At 40.6% G+C, this 16,605-nt stretch overlaps 2 protein-coding genes across 3 annotated transcripts in view; one reads left to right on the plus strand and one right to left on the minus strand.

The window, feature by feature from the left end:
* The window catches only part of LOC147799962 (C2 domain-containing protein 3-like), a 39,921-nt gene extending 23,381 nt beyond the window's left edge, over positions 1-16,540 (minus strand). For both annotated transcript variants that reach the window (XM_087132971.1, XM_087132970.1), the window contains exons 1-13: positions 16,334-16,540; positions 15,035-15,209; positions 14,435-14,536; positions 13,835-13,939; positions 13,516-13,595; positions 12,166-12,347; positions 11,430-11,673; positions 10,722-10,989; positions 9,829-9,991; positions 9,439-9,549; positions 8,814-8,951; positions 8,391-8,655; positions 7,840-8,029 (exon numbers count right to left, since the gene is read on the minus strand). In XM_087132971.1, the coding sequence (XP_086989097.1) occupies positions 7,840-8,029; positions 8,391-8,655; positions 8,814-8,951; positions 9,439-9,549; positions 9,829-9,991; positions 10,722-10,989; positions 11,430-11,673; positions 12,166-12,347; positions 13,516-13,595; positions 13,835-13,939; positions 14,435-14,536; positions 15,035-15,209; positions 16,334-16,379 (2,069 nt within the window). In that variant the 5' untranslated portion in view covers positions 16,380-16,540. The remainder of the gene's footprint in view (positions 1-7,839; positions 8,030-8,390; positions 8,656-8,813; positions 8,952-9,438; positions 9,550-9,828; positions 9,992-10,721; positions 10,990-11,429; positions 11,674-12,165; positions 12,348-13,515; positions 13,596-13,834; positions 13,940-14,434; positions 14,537-15,034; positions 15,210-16,333) is intronic.
* Positions 6,303-7,478, plus strand: LOC147799963 (beta-3 adrenergic receptor-like). Its single transcript, XM_087133786.1, has one exon. The coding sequence runs from the start codon at positions 6,303-6,305 to the stop codon at positions 7,263-7,265; it is 963 nt and encodes a 320-aa protein (XP_086989912.1). The 3' UTR covers positions 7,266-7,478.
* Positions 16,541-16,605: the final 65 nt, after the last annotated feature.

Consider the following 16,605-nt stretch of genomic DNA (forward strand, 5'->3'; position numbering starts at 1 on the left):
TTCTGAACATTGAGCGGTACATCGCAACCACACGGCCTTACCGCTTTCCACTTTGGTGCTCCAAGCACAGAATAGTTAATTCCATAGTAGTTGCAGCTGTGCTGTGCGTAACAACCGCTTCATTGTTGTGGTTACTGGGTAGCGAAGAACATGTAAATGAATATTACATAAAAAATGCTGGGATTTGTTTTCTTGTTTGTGGAGACACTGTTCATGTTTTGGTTTATCTGTTGGTGTATGATTTCCTGCCCATTACGGCCATTGTTCTGATTTACTGTCGGATGATCGAAATAAGCCGCAAGCATGAGAGGCAGACCAATCCAAATGGCATCAACAATGCTGTCCACAACAACAAAGCTGTGCGGACATTCCTACTTGTGACAGTGTCATTTGTCGTGTGTTGGACATTGCCCCTGACAACCACAATCGCCTTTGCGGCAGCCGGCATTGGATTACCAAGCTGGTTGGAATTCATGACAACACAGTTGATCGCTTGCAAAAGCTTTGTCAATGTCTTCATATACTGTTTCTCTTTTCCGTCGTTCAGGCAGACAGCAAAGCGAATGAAGAGGGAACTTTTACTTTATTGCAGAGCTTCTGTTACAGTGCAAGTTCAAAACTTACAGCTGTAAACTTTTCTTTTTCTTTTTTTTTTCCAAAGCCTCCTTCAACTTCTGGCATAATACAGTATCAATAGTTGATTCCAATTTTATGCAACTAGGGGTACCAACTCCTGAAATGGGAAACACATTCTGAAACTAAAGAAAATCTTCCTCACTGAAATTAGATGCACTGACATAAGGAGCAATGTATAAATTTGGGTCCATTTTTTGCGTCCGATATGACATAAATGTAGGCCTAGAATGCTGGAAAATCCTTACATGAACCAGTAAGTCTTCCCATTGAGGGAATTTAGCATCAAAGAGAAAAAAGGAATTCAAGGCTTTGTGTTCCCCAATGATGATAGCATATTTAAGAAACAAAGGAATGATGATCCTGGGAAATTTCAACATTTGTGTCAGCTACATTTATACATGTACCACTATATCAGGTGAATAGACTTAACAATGAAACCTTTTTAAAATATTTTAGCTGATGGGATGAAAAGAACACCGAGATTTTCCACACAAACATTAACCTTATAAAGTACAAATCATTGCTTGGATCAAATATCAGTGTGATAGAAACAGTGGCATACCGGTGCGTGTACATGCACACAGAATTACATATATACATGTATTAACTTCTTGATCTTGACAGATTTAAAAATAACACTACAACTGTTTTCCTGGAAAATTGCACATATGGTAATTCAAGGAGACACCATAACTGTGGTGGCACCATAATAATGCACATTCTTAAACTTGCATGCTTAAACTTGCTCGTGCGTGCTTGGTATAAAGCACCTTTTTTGATGAAACGCACACATACCACCTGTCCATGAGCACTGTGCCACCGCAGTGATAGCTTCTGACGTTGCTTGTCGCCTTCTACTATACGCAGTGAAATAATATGGCATGCTTGATTGAAATTGTGCTAAGCCAGCATATTTCCCAATGCTTACATTGAAATTTAATTTCCAAGTTTTCTTGAATTAATTTCAACATTGAAGGTACCCTTGCAGGATATATAAGAAAATACCGTTTGGTACAATGTACAGCTACCCGGTAGATGTCAAATATTCTACAGATGTACACAGGTAATTCCAGAACTTAGGGGTCCATTTTTGTGTGTCCCTGTTACATCTGACATATGAATTTGTAAGTTCAGAACAAATTTTCCAATTTCCAAGAGTGATGAATTAATGCAAATTACCTGCCAAACAAATAGTACTACTTTGAATAAATCCTGATGATATTTCCATGTCAAATAACAAAAGTCAGATGTAACAGGGACACAAAAATGTCACACTTTTGGACCCCTAATTTCTGGAATCACCCACTACGCATTTGATTATAACGTACATGTAGCATAGTAAAGCTTACTTTGTGAGTTGATCTATTGTGCATATACCTGTACCTGTATGTAATTCTCCTGAGGCAAAGTGGTCAATATTTATGCCTGTGCATTGAGCTTATGGGACAGTACTATGATTACTGCAGTGAAGGTGCACAGTGCCTTCAGAGCATACATGTACATGTTCATGTTCTGGTAGTTGTCATGGTATAGTGTTTTTGGAGAAGAAAAAATTATTAAACAGTGAATATCACTGATGCATACACGGTCAATCAAGAAATACAGTGGGTGAGATATTATAAGAGGCCTACATGTATGTACTAATGATGCCACACTTTGTTTACATGTACACTTTCCCAATGAGTCAACAAGGCCCTCGGTCCACTGACCACTGTAGGAAAGCGCACATATAAAGTGTGACGTCAGTAAAGAACTCAAATGTAAAGTGGATCTGTGCAATCAGTAACGTTGCTATTCGTCACATTTTTCAATGTTGTTATGTACAATGGAACAGCCAATCGTTCCCACTTCTATGAGATGGCTATGGTCATTTAATGGCTGAGCATATGTAAAGCCCTATCGAATTAAATTCAGTTGTGAAATTTTCTCACAAACACAATCTGGCAATAACAAGGATGCCAATCAAGTTCCTGTTTCGAGCCTGAAAATGTGGCCAGGGGAACCTAATAAATAATTAATTAATTAACCTAATAAATAAATAATTAATAATGATATAAATTTAAACCTCACAGCCATTAAGCTGAAAAGGTTAGAATGACAGTTCATTAATCATTTAAAGGGTTTACACAATCAAAATCACAGTAGAAATATAAAATAACCTAACGATTAATTACACTGTATATACAACATTATAAAAGATATGTAAAATACAAAAATGTAAAAGACACAACCAATGTTGGGACAGATAAATTCAGTTGCATGTGTTGAGAAGTGTAGTAGTATACCTGAGAAGTATACCTGCTGGGGCTATATTTATGCCTGTTGGGGCTATATTTATACCTGTTGGAGCTATATTTATGCCTGTTGGGGCTATACTTATGCCTGTTGGGGCTATATTTATACCTGTTGGAGCTATATTTATGCCTGTTGGGGCTATATTTATGCCTGTTGGGGCTATATTTATACCTGTTAGGGCTATATTTATACTTGCTGGGGCTACATTTATTCCTGTTGGGGCTTTATATATACCTGTTGGGGCTATATTTATACCTGCTGGGGCTATATTTATACCTGCTGGGGCTATGTTTATACCTGTTGGTTCTACACGTGATTGAGCAGGGTTTGTCTGCATTCCTAGGGTTATTGTTTCTGTTGGGTGGAAGCCAGTCTCTGTAGTTGTTTGATGTAATGTGCGATTGACCAAATGTAACAAAAAGCTGTTCAAGTCTGACAGAAACCGGTGGCTGGCCTGTCTGGGAGTAGATTTCACTGAAAGTCTTAGTACTGCAAAAGTCCTTTGTTAGGATAATGCGGAGGGCCTTTTGCTGTAATTTCTCTGGACAAATCCAGCTGAGATTAAATAAAAAGCCTGAAATCAGGGCTTTTGTCTAAAAACTGGCATCCCTTGCTCATATTGACATGCGGAGCTGATGGATGATACTAACAAACGATCTCCTTCACCTCACTGTCTGTTGTTAATATTTCACTCACCAGTGCCCCCCCAGAATCCAAAGGTTTTACACAGAAATGAAAAACTACATGACTACACTTCAAACTACAAATCTGGGACTACAAAATGTCAAGCACGTACACAAACATATCTGTGTGAGTACATGTATCAATCATGACCTGAATACAACGGAGCAATTTGAAACAGAGTGATGAATGTGTGGCTCTCAGAAGTCAGAACAGAGGAGGGTCTTTTCAAACAAGTGATATGTGGATACATTGTTATAGCCAGTCAGCCTTTAAAGGGGACATGGCAGGTTCAATCTGGGTTCAAAGAGTCTGCCTTTGCCGTCCCAGCCAAGATTAATACCTGCCTCTCCTCTTGCAGGAAAATTTCTGAAACCGACAACCCTTGGTGCTATCTGAGATCAGATTTCCAGAAATGAAAAATAAAATGTGGAGACTTGTTCAGCAGCATTAAAGACTTTTGTAAAAATGGGGACGTGTAAATTTCGAACGAGCCAAATTTTAGTCCCAATTTGTTTCTGCCTGTCCTTAGGACCGACGGACAGGTGGTTAGATGAGACAATGGGGACAGTAACAGGACACTAATCGTGGCTAAGGGTTAGAGGCAAACAAGTGCACCTACATGAAGGATAGTAAAGAGATTTTTTTTTTTCAAAGTTCAACCTACTGTACAAGGTTAAGCAGAACTTATGTGTATTACCCTTCAGTGACCACAAATGATTACAAAACTCCAGAACAGGTGAAATTGTCATAAATATCAGCTGTCAGTATTCAACCTTTGTCATGAGGAAATGAGATTATGTGACACAGAACATGTACATGTAAATAACCTGAACAAATACCAGAAATAAAGATTGTGATTTTTACCTTCAAATCTACGTGTACACTGCCAGTCAATGAAAACCTATACATTCTTCGTGCTGAAAATTGGACACTCTGAAAAAGGTTCCACCTCTTCATATTTCCTCTTTCAGTGTTAAGTTGTGGGACAGATAAATAAGACACTGGTCATTTGATTCCACGCCTCAGTGATTAACTTGTCGCTTGATATTGGTCAGGTCGTATAAATGCAATGCCATTGGGTAACACCAGTCGAGCAGAACATGAAAAGTGGTCTTTTCAGTGACTGTCAGTGTACATGTATGACTTGTCAAAAAAAAGCTGATTCATTCCCAGAATTTCATACAGTTTCAATTAATGACAGACTTTAACAAAAACTCTAATCAGAGGGCAGTGAAATACACATGTAGATGACATATCATCTGGACTTCAATTTCATTAACGATGCTCCCATCAACTGACAGAGACAAACGAGTCATGATTAGACAGTCTGAATGGTGATTGCTGTACTCCACTTTATTGCCTAATATCCCTGGATGTCTTCGTGAAATTATTTCACTGCACTGCCGTTTAATCAATACCAGGAATCGTGGGCAGTGTGTCAATATTAGACAGAGCCTCATGGAGAGGAGTTTGCTTGCACGCACAATTGCCAACACACCATTTCATTGCAGATTTGTTCAATATGCAGTGGCATCTTGCTGATGTGAACTGTGACTGCAAACAGACGTGACTGGGTCGATTTGTTGGTTTTGTTGTGATTCAAACTGGTGGCTCTTCATTTGGTGTTGATTTAAGATACCATTTATTACAGCCGAAACTGGAACAGAATCGTGCATGAAACTCGTTACGAGTAATCGAGAACCCAAGTTGACACATGAGCAACAAATCAATCACTGGACTGTAAGAGATGGTAAACGACTTTCATAGCTGGCTTGCATTCTCGGAGCATCTCTGGTCATCACAATTTGGAATGTGGGACTGTGCAAAGTCTGGTGCTGTTCTTTGATCTCTCCGAGTCAACTATTTTTGGTGATGCCAGGATCAAACTACCATAAATGCAAAAGCTGCTCTGATCAAATTTGTTTACAGTGAGTTCCACATTCACACTGGGATGCACAAAATGATACAGACTGGGTGGTGAATTTGGACACTTGCTCGCAGATGATGTCTCTGTCGCAGATGATGTCTCAGAAACAGCTGAAGTGACCATAGGAGTCTGTACAGCCATCACCAAAATGGGGCCTCACCCTGGCAACAGTTCTAGCCATTGAACAATTCGGGAGACAACTCTTTAAAGGAATGTACCAATCAGAGGACAGCTCTCAGCTAAGCATGGACCAATGTGGGACAGTTTATGTCCAAGAAAGGACCAATCAAGATGCAGCTTTCTTGATCAGCAAAGGAATCTACCACAGAATGAGCAAATAAAAATGACACCTCCAGCTTCACAGTGCATACTGTGCGTGCATGAAGAGGTAGGAAATGGCAGAGACAGAAATTGCTGGGACAAAAGTCTACCTTGAAAACAATAGTAGTAACAGTGACTATCAACAGCTGCGATAAAACTGACAAGGATGGGAGTTAGTTAATAACAATATTAATAATAATATGAACGCAGTTTTTATATAGCGCATCACACCAAGGTCTCGATGTGCTTTACAAGAAACAACAATTAAGAACAATTAATGGAACAAGTAAGTTTTGAGAATTTAAAATTCATTTTCGCTATTGATAATTCTGATATGATGAGGAAGAGAGTTCCAAAGTGATGGTGATGCATGCATGAAGGAATACGACATCGTTCATGAAATCCCAAACAGCTGAACATTATGAATGAATCTATGCCAATGGATTCCCTAGAGACAGTGCAGGGACTGCCCATGTTCATCGTAATCCTTCGAACCTGCTTCATTGTAGTAGTGTTTCTCTTCACCATCACTGGCAATATTCTCTCTATAACTGTGACACATCACACGCCAGACATAGCAGACAGCACTAAAGTCCTAATGACTACACTGGCTGTATGCGACCTCACGGTGGGCATCCTACACTGGTCAAGCATCGTGGCCTCGGCCTTGGACTACTGGCCGTTTGGGGACGCCTACTGCAACTTCCACTGTCTTCTCATCACAGCTTGCTTCATGATGTCAATCGCATCCATTGTGCTGATCAACATGGAACGATTCGTTGCCGTCATGTGGCCGTACCGATTCAACACTTGGTGCTCCAAACGCCGGGTCATCATCCTGGTGATTATCGTCGGCACAGTGTCTGTTCTGACTGTCGCGCTCGCACCATTACTGGGCAAGGAATCCCTCTATTTCAAGGTGACAGCTATATGCACCATGGAATACACCAGCAAGGCATACCTTGAGGCACTGTTCCTCTGCCTTGCGGATCTGATCCCAGCCCTTTCGATGACTGTGATATATTACAAACTGATCAAAATCAGCAAGCAGCACGCAGAGAAATTTGCCAAGGAGAACTCCTCCACATCAGAGAGTGGTAACCAGCGGCCTCTATGCAAAAACAAAGCTCTGCAGACTTTCCTCACCGTTACGTTAGGTTTTTCTGCCTGCTGGACCCCTTCACTTTTCTCGAGGCTCATTTTCGCTGTGAAGGGAACGACTATGCCCTCCTTGCTCGAGTTTGTGGTGCACTGGCTAGCTGCTTGCAACAGCTTCCTCAATGTGATTATATACTGTGTATTTAATCGGGCATTTCGACAGATTGCAAAGAGGATGATTCTAAAGGCATTCCCTCTTTGCAAGATAAAGGTTGATCCCATAGACATATCCTTAACAAATTAGGAAGAACTGCGTCACTTTATCGACTGCTGAGGTTCATGCGCAATCTTAATCGGTTTCTGTTACAGAATGGTTTTACGAGAAACAACACCAAGACGTTCATGAAAAAAATATGCTGTTTAAACTTGATAAGTACCCACATGTGGTTACTCAACGTGGAAAATAGCAGTAGAATATAATTTGCTTATGTGTTAAAATTGCATTACTCAATATGCCAAATCAGTCCAAATTGATATTAAGAAGATCATTATGATGAGATTCATGGCAAGGCAATGAAGGCCATGGTTTCCGTGAATGACGTCACAATCCTATGACTTTCCAAATGTGAACACACATGGGTAACACTGCCTTTCTTTTTGCTCTATGTTTTTTTTTATCTGGGAAATATTGCAGAAAGTTACTTCTTTGGAATTACATGTACACTGATTCAGACTTTTCGTGTTAGAAAATTTCATCCAGGAAATCCTTTCAATAAAACCATGCTTGTGTTGCCATAATGTTGTCCAAAGTTACTAGAAAATTAAAAGTAGTCAACTAAAATAGAAACCATAATATTTTTCTCTTCAGAAACACTTACTTTTTGGTCTTTGGTTTTGGGGAGGGCCTAGGGGGCCTGCCTCTCCCTCGGCTGCCTCTAGAGGGCTTTGTATCTGCTGCTTTCACTGGAGGTGGTGTCCAGAAGGTAAGAGAGTCAATCATAACTCGGGCAATGTGGATTCTACCCAGCAGGGTGAGGCGTTGAACGCTCAAGCCATCAGCAGGACTCACTGGAGGATGTGACACAAGAAGAAACAATATCAAGCAAACAAACTGAAGTAAACCAGTGTCTAATGGGGCAGTAGAATGTAAATTGAACATCTTGGATCCACAGCATTCTGTTGGATATACTGCATGCAACAAATTAGAAACCAAAGGGGACGTTTATTACAGCTGTTTAAAACAGCGGTATCTGTCAATGTTGTGTTTTCCCCAGTACATAGTAAGCACAGTGCCTTATGGGACAGCCATTTTTTTTCGTAGCACAACCTTGGTTTCAAAATCAATGCACAAGATAGTCTGGCCACAAGGGCCAGTGTAGGTGGACAGTTTGGATCAATGCTGGCATTCCCAATAGGCCTCTGTATCTACCTTTCTCCTCCACGAGGGGTTCTTGGAAGGACACCCTGGATCCTTCCGACACCCTGGACGTACTCCCCATGTCCGTGTCGCTACTGCCGGTCGTGCTCAAACTGCTGTTCCGTCTCCTGAGTCGAACATTGTCTTTTGTTCTCACTGCCTGTGAATGTCTTTTGTCCACGGGCTCCTGGCTTTTTTCTTTTGGAGAGTTGTCCTGACCTTTCCTTGGGGTGTCATCCGCAGACGGTTGCTGTATGTCTTTTCTTGAAGGAGGTCTCTGTAACAGTGAAGGATAAAATTATCCCTTGGCATGCATATCAGCACAGCTGCAGGCAAATAATACGTTGGCACAACGGGGCCCCCCTGATGGGCAACAAAGTAACCCTCTCCAGTACTTGCAGGAGGCCAACGCTCCAAAGTGCGGTCTCTTCATACCTGATTGCCAGGATCGCTTAAGGAGGATTCATAAGACCATCGTCGTCTCCTTGCCTTGGATGACGGATGCTTCTTGGCATCATCCTCATCCTCCTCACTGCTCAGTGGATCACTCAGACTACTGTCACCGCTGCTCCTCTGTCCATGAAAGAAAAGGACGAGAACTCATGGTCCTGTGTTGCAACTTTACCGAGTAAAACTCCTTTTGTAGTGGTATTTAGCCAAGTTACAATGAAGGTACAAGATTGGAATACCTGTGTAAATACTGTGTTTGTGGAGATAGCATCGACTGAAAAATATACATTCTCAACAGTGTAATTTGTTGACCAAAAAGGGTCTCATTTTGGCTGCAACAACAAGAAACATTTAGTTCTAGTAACTCTGACTGAAAGTGATTATCACCTGGAATAATGTGGGCTTTTATACCCTCATCGGGGCCCATCTGATGTCCCGAGGCCTAAAACTTCTCAGACTTCACTTTTGTAAACAGGAAAATGTTTGACAGATGACAGCAACAGATCTCCTCTGGATTCGTTTCAGATGATTTTTATATTAAAAACAGCCTTCAAAAGCTGTCACCCAATTAATCAGCCCCAAACTGTGACAGTGTGGCCAAGAATCTCACCACTCCCTTGTAGAAGAGTTCCTCCAGGATACTCTGATCTCTGAGAGGATCCTCCGTCTCACTGATGGCATCACTCTCAGAGGAGACACTGGACTGAGGAGACAGCTCAGACTGCAGGATGAGTAGTCAGAGATCAGCTTGAGGTCAAAGGTAATTCTGGAGGTCATGTTCACTTAGCACACTGATGTAGTTTACAGACGCCAATGCAAATAAATTTTGTTTCGGCACAGAAAAGTCCAATTAAAGATAGACAACACAGCTGCAATATTTCAGCAACAAAAACAACAGTGCAAACAACTTCAATAATTTCACAACATCTTATTAGATTTTCGTGCAACTTCAAGAAGATTTCAACATTGTCACCCTTTGAGTATCACACAAAGTTGTTACCTGCAATGTTTTGAGGTCGTTCAGCTCTCTTGCAGAGATCCGATCGCCAAAGAGAAGCTCAACAGTCTGTTCATCAGTGATGCTGTGTTCAAAACCATTTTCTGTAGGACGTGGGTTGTCACCAGTGCGAAGGATCTCACGGAAAAGTTCTCCAGATGAACGTCTTTCACAAGATATATCAGTTAAAAAAAAGGAACATTAATATAAAAATCAAGTTTACTCCAGAAGTGGTCTATAATCACCAATCTCAGTACCACTTGACAAGTATCTGCATGACAGCTTCAGACTTAGTAATTTTTAACACAGGTGCAGGGGAGGACATGGAATAATATCACCAATTATCAGCTGATGCACATGCATATTAATACTGATTAATTGCACTCCACTAAAGGGAACATGAAAAGAACAGGTGTAAAATGATTAACTTTGATGTCTCCTTCCAAGATCAAAGGTATCTACATTACTTGCTGATAATATAAGGGTCTTTGAAAGGAGGTAATGAAATGATACAATTAATCTGTACAGATCATATACAGGATGGTTCATACCAGTACCCTAAACAAATTACAAACAGTTCCTACGTTGCATAGGACAAGTTGGAGGCTTTTTCTCTGACTATCTCATCACATTTTGCCTCAATCCCTTACTCCATGAATCTTCCAAAAGCCAATGGCACGCAATAAGTCAAGGGCATATCATCTGTAGACAAACATCTGGGACATCAGCCCCTGTGTAAAGAAGTTGCGCCTTAGCAATTTATTTCTATATCCATCAAAACACTTGTGTTGGATTTTGGCAGATTTAGGATGCATACAAAGAAATGGCCTCTATTAACTGATAACCTATGTACATAGCAATTCTCTTAAGAATGAACAAAAGTGCAGGGTTCATACCTTCTCATCGGCCGGTTTTCACGAGCGTTGACAACATCCACCGGCACGCCACTGTGTATCGTCTCCGGTTGCCCCTGGTACCCTCCCTTCACAGCCGACGAGCCCCTGTCTAGCTCGGACCTAATCATGTTGTCTCTCAGCTTTGTGCCCCGATCCAGTAGTGCCGAGATCAGGTCACTGCCTGGCTGGCTGGACGGGTCCAGGTGGCGGTGCCTTCGTGGGGAGACCAGTTCTGATATTTCCCTCCTCGCTAACTCTTCAGTACTTCCTATATATCGCATGAGGCCAAGCAGAGAAACAATCAGGTTTATCAATCAGGTGTCATTTAGTGGGCAGCCGATTGTTTAGTCTTTTCTGTTAAATATGACCATAAAAAGGAAGAAATAAAAATTATAAACACAACATATGGCTGTCCAAGAAAGGCCTGGCTGCCACTTTATGTTTGGGGAGGTTTATGCGATGTACGCACTGACTAATGGCTATATTGGGAAAATGAGCTACATGGTAATCCTGATAAAAAAGCCTTCCATCTTTTTAAAGTAAGAGGTTTAACATTATTTGGCATCTATGATAATGTTTTTTTCATTTTATGAGGTCCTGAAAATTCCTCTACTGCCCACTACTGCAGACACTTATATACTGCAGTGTCTTCGTCTACTTTGGTAGACACTTCAAATATTGAGTCCAGATTTCAATGGTTCAGGTTACCTAGATGTATTTCCCCGTCTCTTGGTCTTGAAAGGTCAGTGTCTGAACTGTGACCTTTCATCACTGAATCATAGGCAGAAATGGCCGTCTCTAGACCAGTTTCTGCTTCAGTCCTGCTTCGATCTTTCTTCTGACCAGAGGCTTTATCTGTCTTTCCAGGCCCAACAACAAAGCTGTAGTCGTTATCCACTCCTCGTGGTGTGATGGTCTGGTGAGTTTCGGGGTGTTTCTCATGGTGTGGAATCTGTCAGGCAGTTGAAACATGTACTGTAAACGATCTTCTACTTTGAAGATCCATGTATCCATCCTAAAAGTTCCGAAATTCAAATGGCAACTAAGAATAAACAAATATGTTTAAAAACTTGTGAGCAAAATCTCTGTTGCAATTTTTATGAGCCTGATGAATGTTTTAGCAACACTGCAGCACAGAAACTTTGTCAATACGGTGTAGTTCCATGACAGGAGCAAATTACAACATTTTTACAATTTTACATCAACATGCAACGCTAATATTAATTATTCTTCATACAGCCTGAAGATGTAAACCTGTTCACTGTGCTTAAGCTAGAAGTGTTTAAGCAAATGGTTTTCTTGAATCAGTCGAAAGTCAATCCTGTGGAGAAAATCAATGGTGCATTTTTTGAAATAAAAACATGCTTCAATAAAACTCAACACATCAAACAAAGTATATGATCATTATTTGGAACTAACATTCCTGATTCTGTCCACCACTTACCTTTGGTATTGGCGACATGAACGGATCTTCACTGGAGCTGGATATCACTCTGCGTGGTTTCGGAGCCGGCCGGGGAGGGCCGGTCCTAGCCGGCTGTGACTGGACCGAGGCAGAATCGGCGGTCGTGCCTGTGGCAACACTCAGGTCTGTGGTGGGTACAGAGCTGGAGCTATCGTAGGCAGCTGTGTGCAGAGAAAAACGGAAAGAATTTAAGGTCCAAGAAAAATGTCAGTAGTATCCCCCTCAATGGACGTCAGTTATAATTTAAGAAGATTTACGTTGCAGTGGTGTCGTGCATAGTGGTTCAAACTACAAGGAGACAAGGACATCTTTCCATATGTGAGTGTTTTGGTCCATTCCACATGCGCATCCATTTGCTGTGTTTCCAACCTGTACATTTCAATGTATAACAATCTCCACAGCGCATAGGGACCATGACAAGCACTGAAAAATGTGCCTATGGAAAGAAAGGTTCCTTGATAAGCAAGTGGCATGCTGGTGTGAATATTAATACACAAAGAACATAATTATTAAATAAGTTATACGAGTTATTACTTTGATTAGCAATTAACAGCACCACGTATACGTAGCTTTGTTCTCTTGAGGTGAGCAAAAGATTATTTTCATGATACACGGTGGCCAGAATTTTGCGTTAGAATGTTGTGAACCTTTTTGTTAGGAATTACAGCCCGATACTAGAGAGCGGTATTTGGCAATGAATGTTGAGGATTATCATCTACTCAATCAATGGGGTGTCATTATCTGGGCCCAATTTCGTGGCGCTGCTTACCACAGAATTCTGCGCTTACGATCTCCTTTCTGCGATGACCGGGCTAGCAGAAAAATTCTGCACTAAGCTTTTAAGCTCAGAATCCTTAGTTATGGGATGTACGCATGCGTACAAGCCCGAATTCCTCGCTAACACGTGAAATACGTTGGTCATAAGCACAGAATTTTTTGTTATGGTAAGCGCCGATTTTTAGCTTGCGGTAAGCAGCGCCGTGAAAATGGACCCTGGGTCTGTTAATGTATGGCAGTGTTGTGAAATTGTGACACGCTCTCACTAAATATAAAGTTTGGCTTTTCTTTGAATTCTTGATGAACGTTTAAGTTGCATTTTTTGCACGATAGGATATTAACATTTCAACTATCATCACTACAGATGCTGATACGAATCAACTTTGCCACTACTATTTCGAGAAATCCTTCATTACTATACATCGATGCTTCATCAAAAGTGCTGACAGTGATGGAAGCAAATTGGTTGAAAACTTTTTCATTCAAAAGCACCCTTGTGTCTTTATCCTTCCAGTGCATTAAATCACGAACATATTTGAACAACATACTTACCTGGCAAAGGTTCAAACACCAGTGAAACATGCAGCTCTGCTATTTTGTCTGCCGACTTATTTGAGAACACTGAATAAAACCTAAAAGAGATCAAAACCTAGTGTTAACATTTATTGCTGACCGTAATCAAATGTTTCCGTCCGCATTACTGACAACTTATAAATACTGTCCCATTAACTGCAATATGAACAGAAACATATCCTTCATTTGTAAGTTGGTAAAGCTACAGTACACATTTAAGTTGGAATTATTTTCTGTTTCAATATCTGGGTGTTTCCTGATTGGTAACTTCAGCAAAAACAGAAACATCAAATCTTACCCATTGATAGGTACTTGAGGTGCAAGGTGTCCAATTTCATTGATCTGGGCTTTGCCAATGGAAGACATGTTGGGTCCTTTCAACACCTCCACAATGAGTGTTCCCATATGTGAACAACTTGACGTCAAGGAAACATTATCAGTTCTTGAAGTAAAATAATTTCTGTTTGTGTTCCAAGGCAACGAAGAAAACGAATTATTCCATCATCTTTAACTATCCACAGTGATTTCAGATTTAAAAGATACCTTTGGAAAACCAATGAGAAAAGATTCACATATTTCACGAGAAGGCTCATCACCAACCCAAAGTTACATTAGTCTGATTACAAACTCCTAATAATGTAATTTTCGAAAAACAGAATGAAAATTTGACTTTTTTCCCAATTGTGTTTTTTTAGGTGTTAAGAAGAAAATAATGGATAAAAACATTTTTTTCTCAGACCCTAGATATGTTAATTGTAGGGGAACATTATTTACTTTTCACCCACTAACCTTGCAAAATTTCATGCTACATTTGCAATCCAATAAATAAAAACAAATGCTGTTTTTTTATCAAGATTTATTGGCAACTCATTCATGAAGCTCATTTAAAATCTTAAGGATATCGCTGAGGTATGCTGCAAACTGCTTGGGCCCACATCTCACTGGGTATCTGGCTACAGTTCTGGTGGGTACCTTCTGTGGGTTCTTCACATCCAATGGTCTGAGGATAACAGAGACAATTAGAATGAAAGGTGCCAAACAGAATATCTGAAACAAAATATAATGTACAGCCTGGTCAATTTGGGTGCATGTGCTGTCTCAACATGAAACATTTCAGGGATACTGGGAGTGCAGTATTTGTCTTTTCCATCAGGGAAAAAAGCATCCTGTATTTCCACACAGAATGTGCTGTTTTTAAAATGGAATATTCCATAAACAGGTTAGAACATTCCAAATGGAACATTCCAAACGAAACATTCCAAACGGAACGTTCCAAATTGAACACTCAAAATGGAACATTCCAAGTGGAACACTCCAAGTAGAACACTCCAAATGGAACATTCCAAGTGGAACATTTCCAAATGGAACATTCAAAAAGGTCTACATGTATTTTAAAACAAATAAAAATGATATAAAATACCAAATGAAACCTTTCTTTTTTTGATATCTTCCTTCAAGGCACGCACCCAAGTTCCCTTGGTAAAGAACCTGCACTTACCTGAATATGCTCCCCTCGGAGATCTCACCCCACCATCTCAATCTGACATGGGTTGCGTCGGGGGGTTTGGCGGAGAGCCACACTATCTTGCTGATACAGACTCTGAGGAAACATCTCAGTTGGCCCTCAACGGACGGGGGTAAACTCGTAGTGGCATGAACATCTTCTTTCAAAGCTGTAATAACAGAGGGGAAAAAATCACACCGCACAGAAGGGTTACCATGAGGGAGTGTCTCAGAACTCGTACACATTTGTGGAATGTTCTGCATGCACGTCAGAAGGCAGAACATGATGCTTGATTCATGTATTATGATGAAACTTTTCCAAGCATTGGTTGAAGAAAAGGCTAACATGAGCCCTAGAAACATATATGAAAATAAAAAGAAACTCTAAAGTTTAACCTTATTCTAAGTTAGTCTCAAAAAGTCACGCCTCTGTTATGCCCCAACTATGGCCACAGCCCTGACTATACCTGGACCGGTCCCAACTGAGGTACCATAGTTGGAAAATCTCAACTACATATATGGTTGGGTTACTGTGCATCAGTGGTACGATCATCTTGTAAATTCTAGCATTCTATTGGCTGTAAGTACAATCTATGGAAGAAGTCAAGCAAAGTAACCGACTTCTTCTCTGTCCTTTGCTGCATCTACCAAGAGCTATGCTTCTGCATACTGTACACTTGAATTGCACAGAAGACAAACTAAGCTGGTCCTGAGACTGAAACACAGTGTTTGTTTCAATGTCTGCCACAGTTGGGCTGGGGCAAAACAAGTAGTCCCACCTATGGATGTATTTCAATTGACGTTTTGACATCTTGGTCACAGAACTGGTGACAAACTAAGCTGGTCCTGGTGCCGAAGTGCAGTGTTTGTCTCAATGTTGTACTGAGTAAATTGCTTTCCACGCAGTTGGGACCGGCCAAAGTATAGTTGGGACCAACCCAAGTATAGTTGGGACCAAGGAATTAGTTGGGGCGTAGCATGTGTAACACAGGCCACGCTGTCATGTTAAAGAAACTAAGTAAAGAGGACATTTTGTGATATTCATTGTTTATTCAGTGACAGTGGTCATATTGCAATAACCGAACTTGTTAGGCTAACCATCTGACAATAGTGCAACGTAAAAAAACAGTGTGTTTTCCTGTGATAACCTGCTAACGTTAAGTCTGGCATGCCTGAGTGATAGGCTGATACTCTACTCTAGGCATTGACTTGATTGAAATTGATCAGGTTGACTTGGTTGGTTGTACTGTCAATAACAAATGATCGTCAGATCAGATCGAGGCCGAATACTTACCCCGTTTTCTTCCCTTTTTTGTGGATTTAATCTTCTTTTTCACCATATTTAGATCATTAACTGGACAGTTTCAAATGTTTGTTAAGGATTCTGTTTTTAAGAAAGACAGGATGTCGAAACATATTAAAGAAAACAGCTTTTTTGATTTTACCGCACTAATTTTTGCAGACGAAAATACGCCAGCTCCAACTTTCAGTGGTAACCAACACATGCTGCAACATACTGTAATCATGTTACAAACCTGTGTGGGTACCAGTGAAAATGTAATTCCT

This window comes from Acanthaster planci, linkage group LG02, assembly GCF_054643075.1.
Source record: "Acanthaster planci isolate LZ-2023a linkage group LG02, COTS_SCS, whole genome shotgun sequence".
Taxonomy (NCBI): Eukaryota; Metazoa; Echinodermata; class Asteroidea; order Valvatida; family Acanthasteridae; genus Acanthaster; species Acanthaster planci.

Bases quoted from the DNA above. Each gene is read 5' to 3' on its own strand.
- LOC147799963 (XM_087133786.1), top strand. From the start codon at position 6,303: ATGGATTCCCTAGAGACAGTGCAGGGACTGCCCATGTTCATCGTAATC.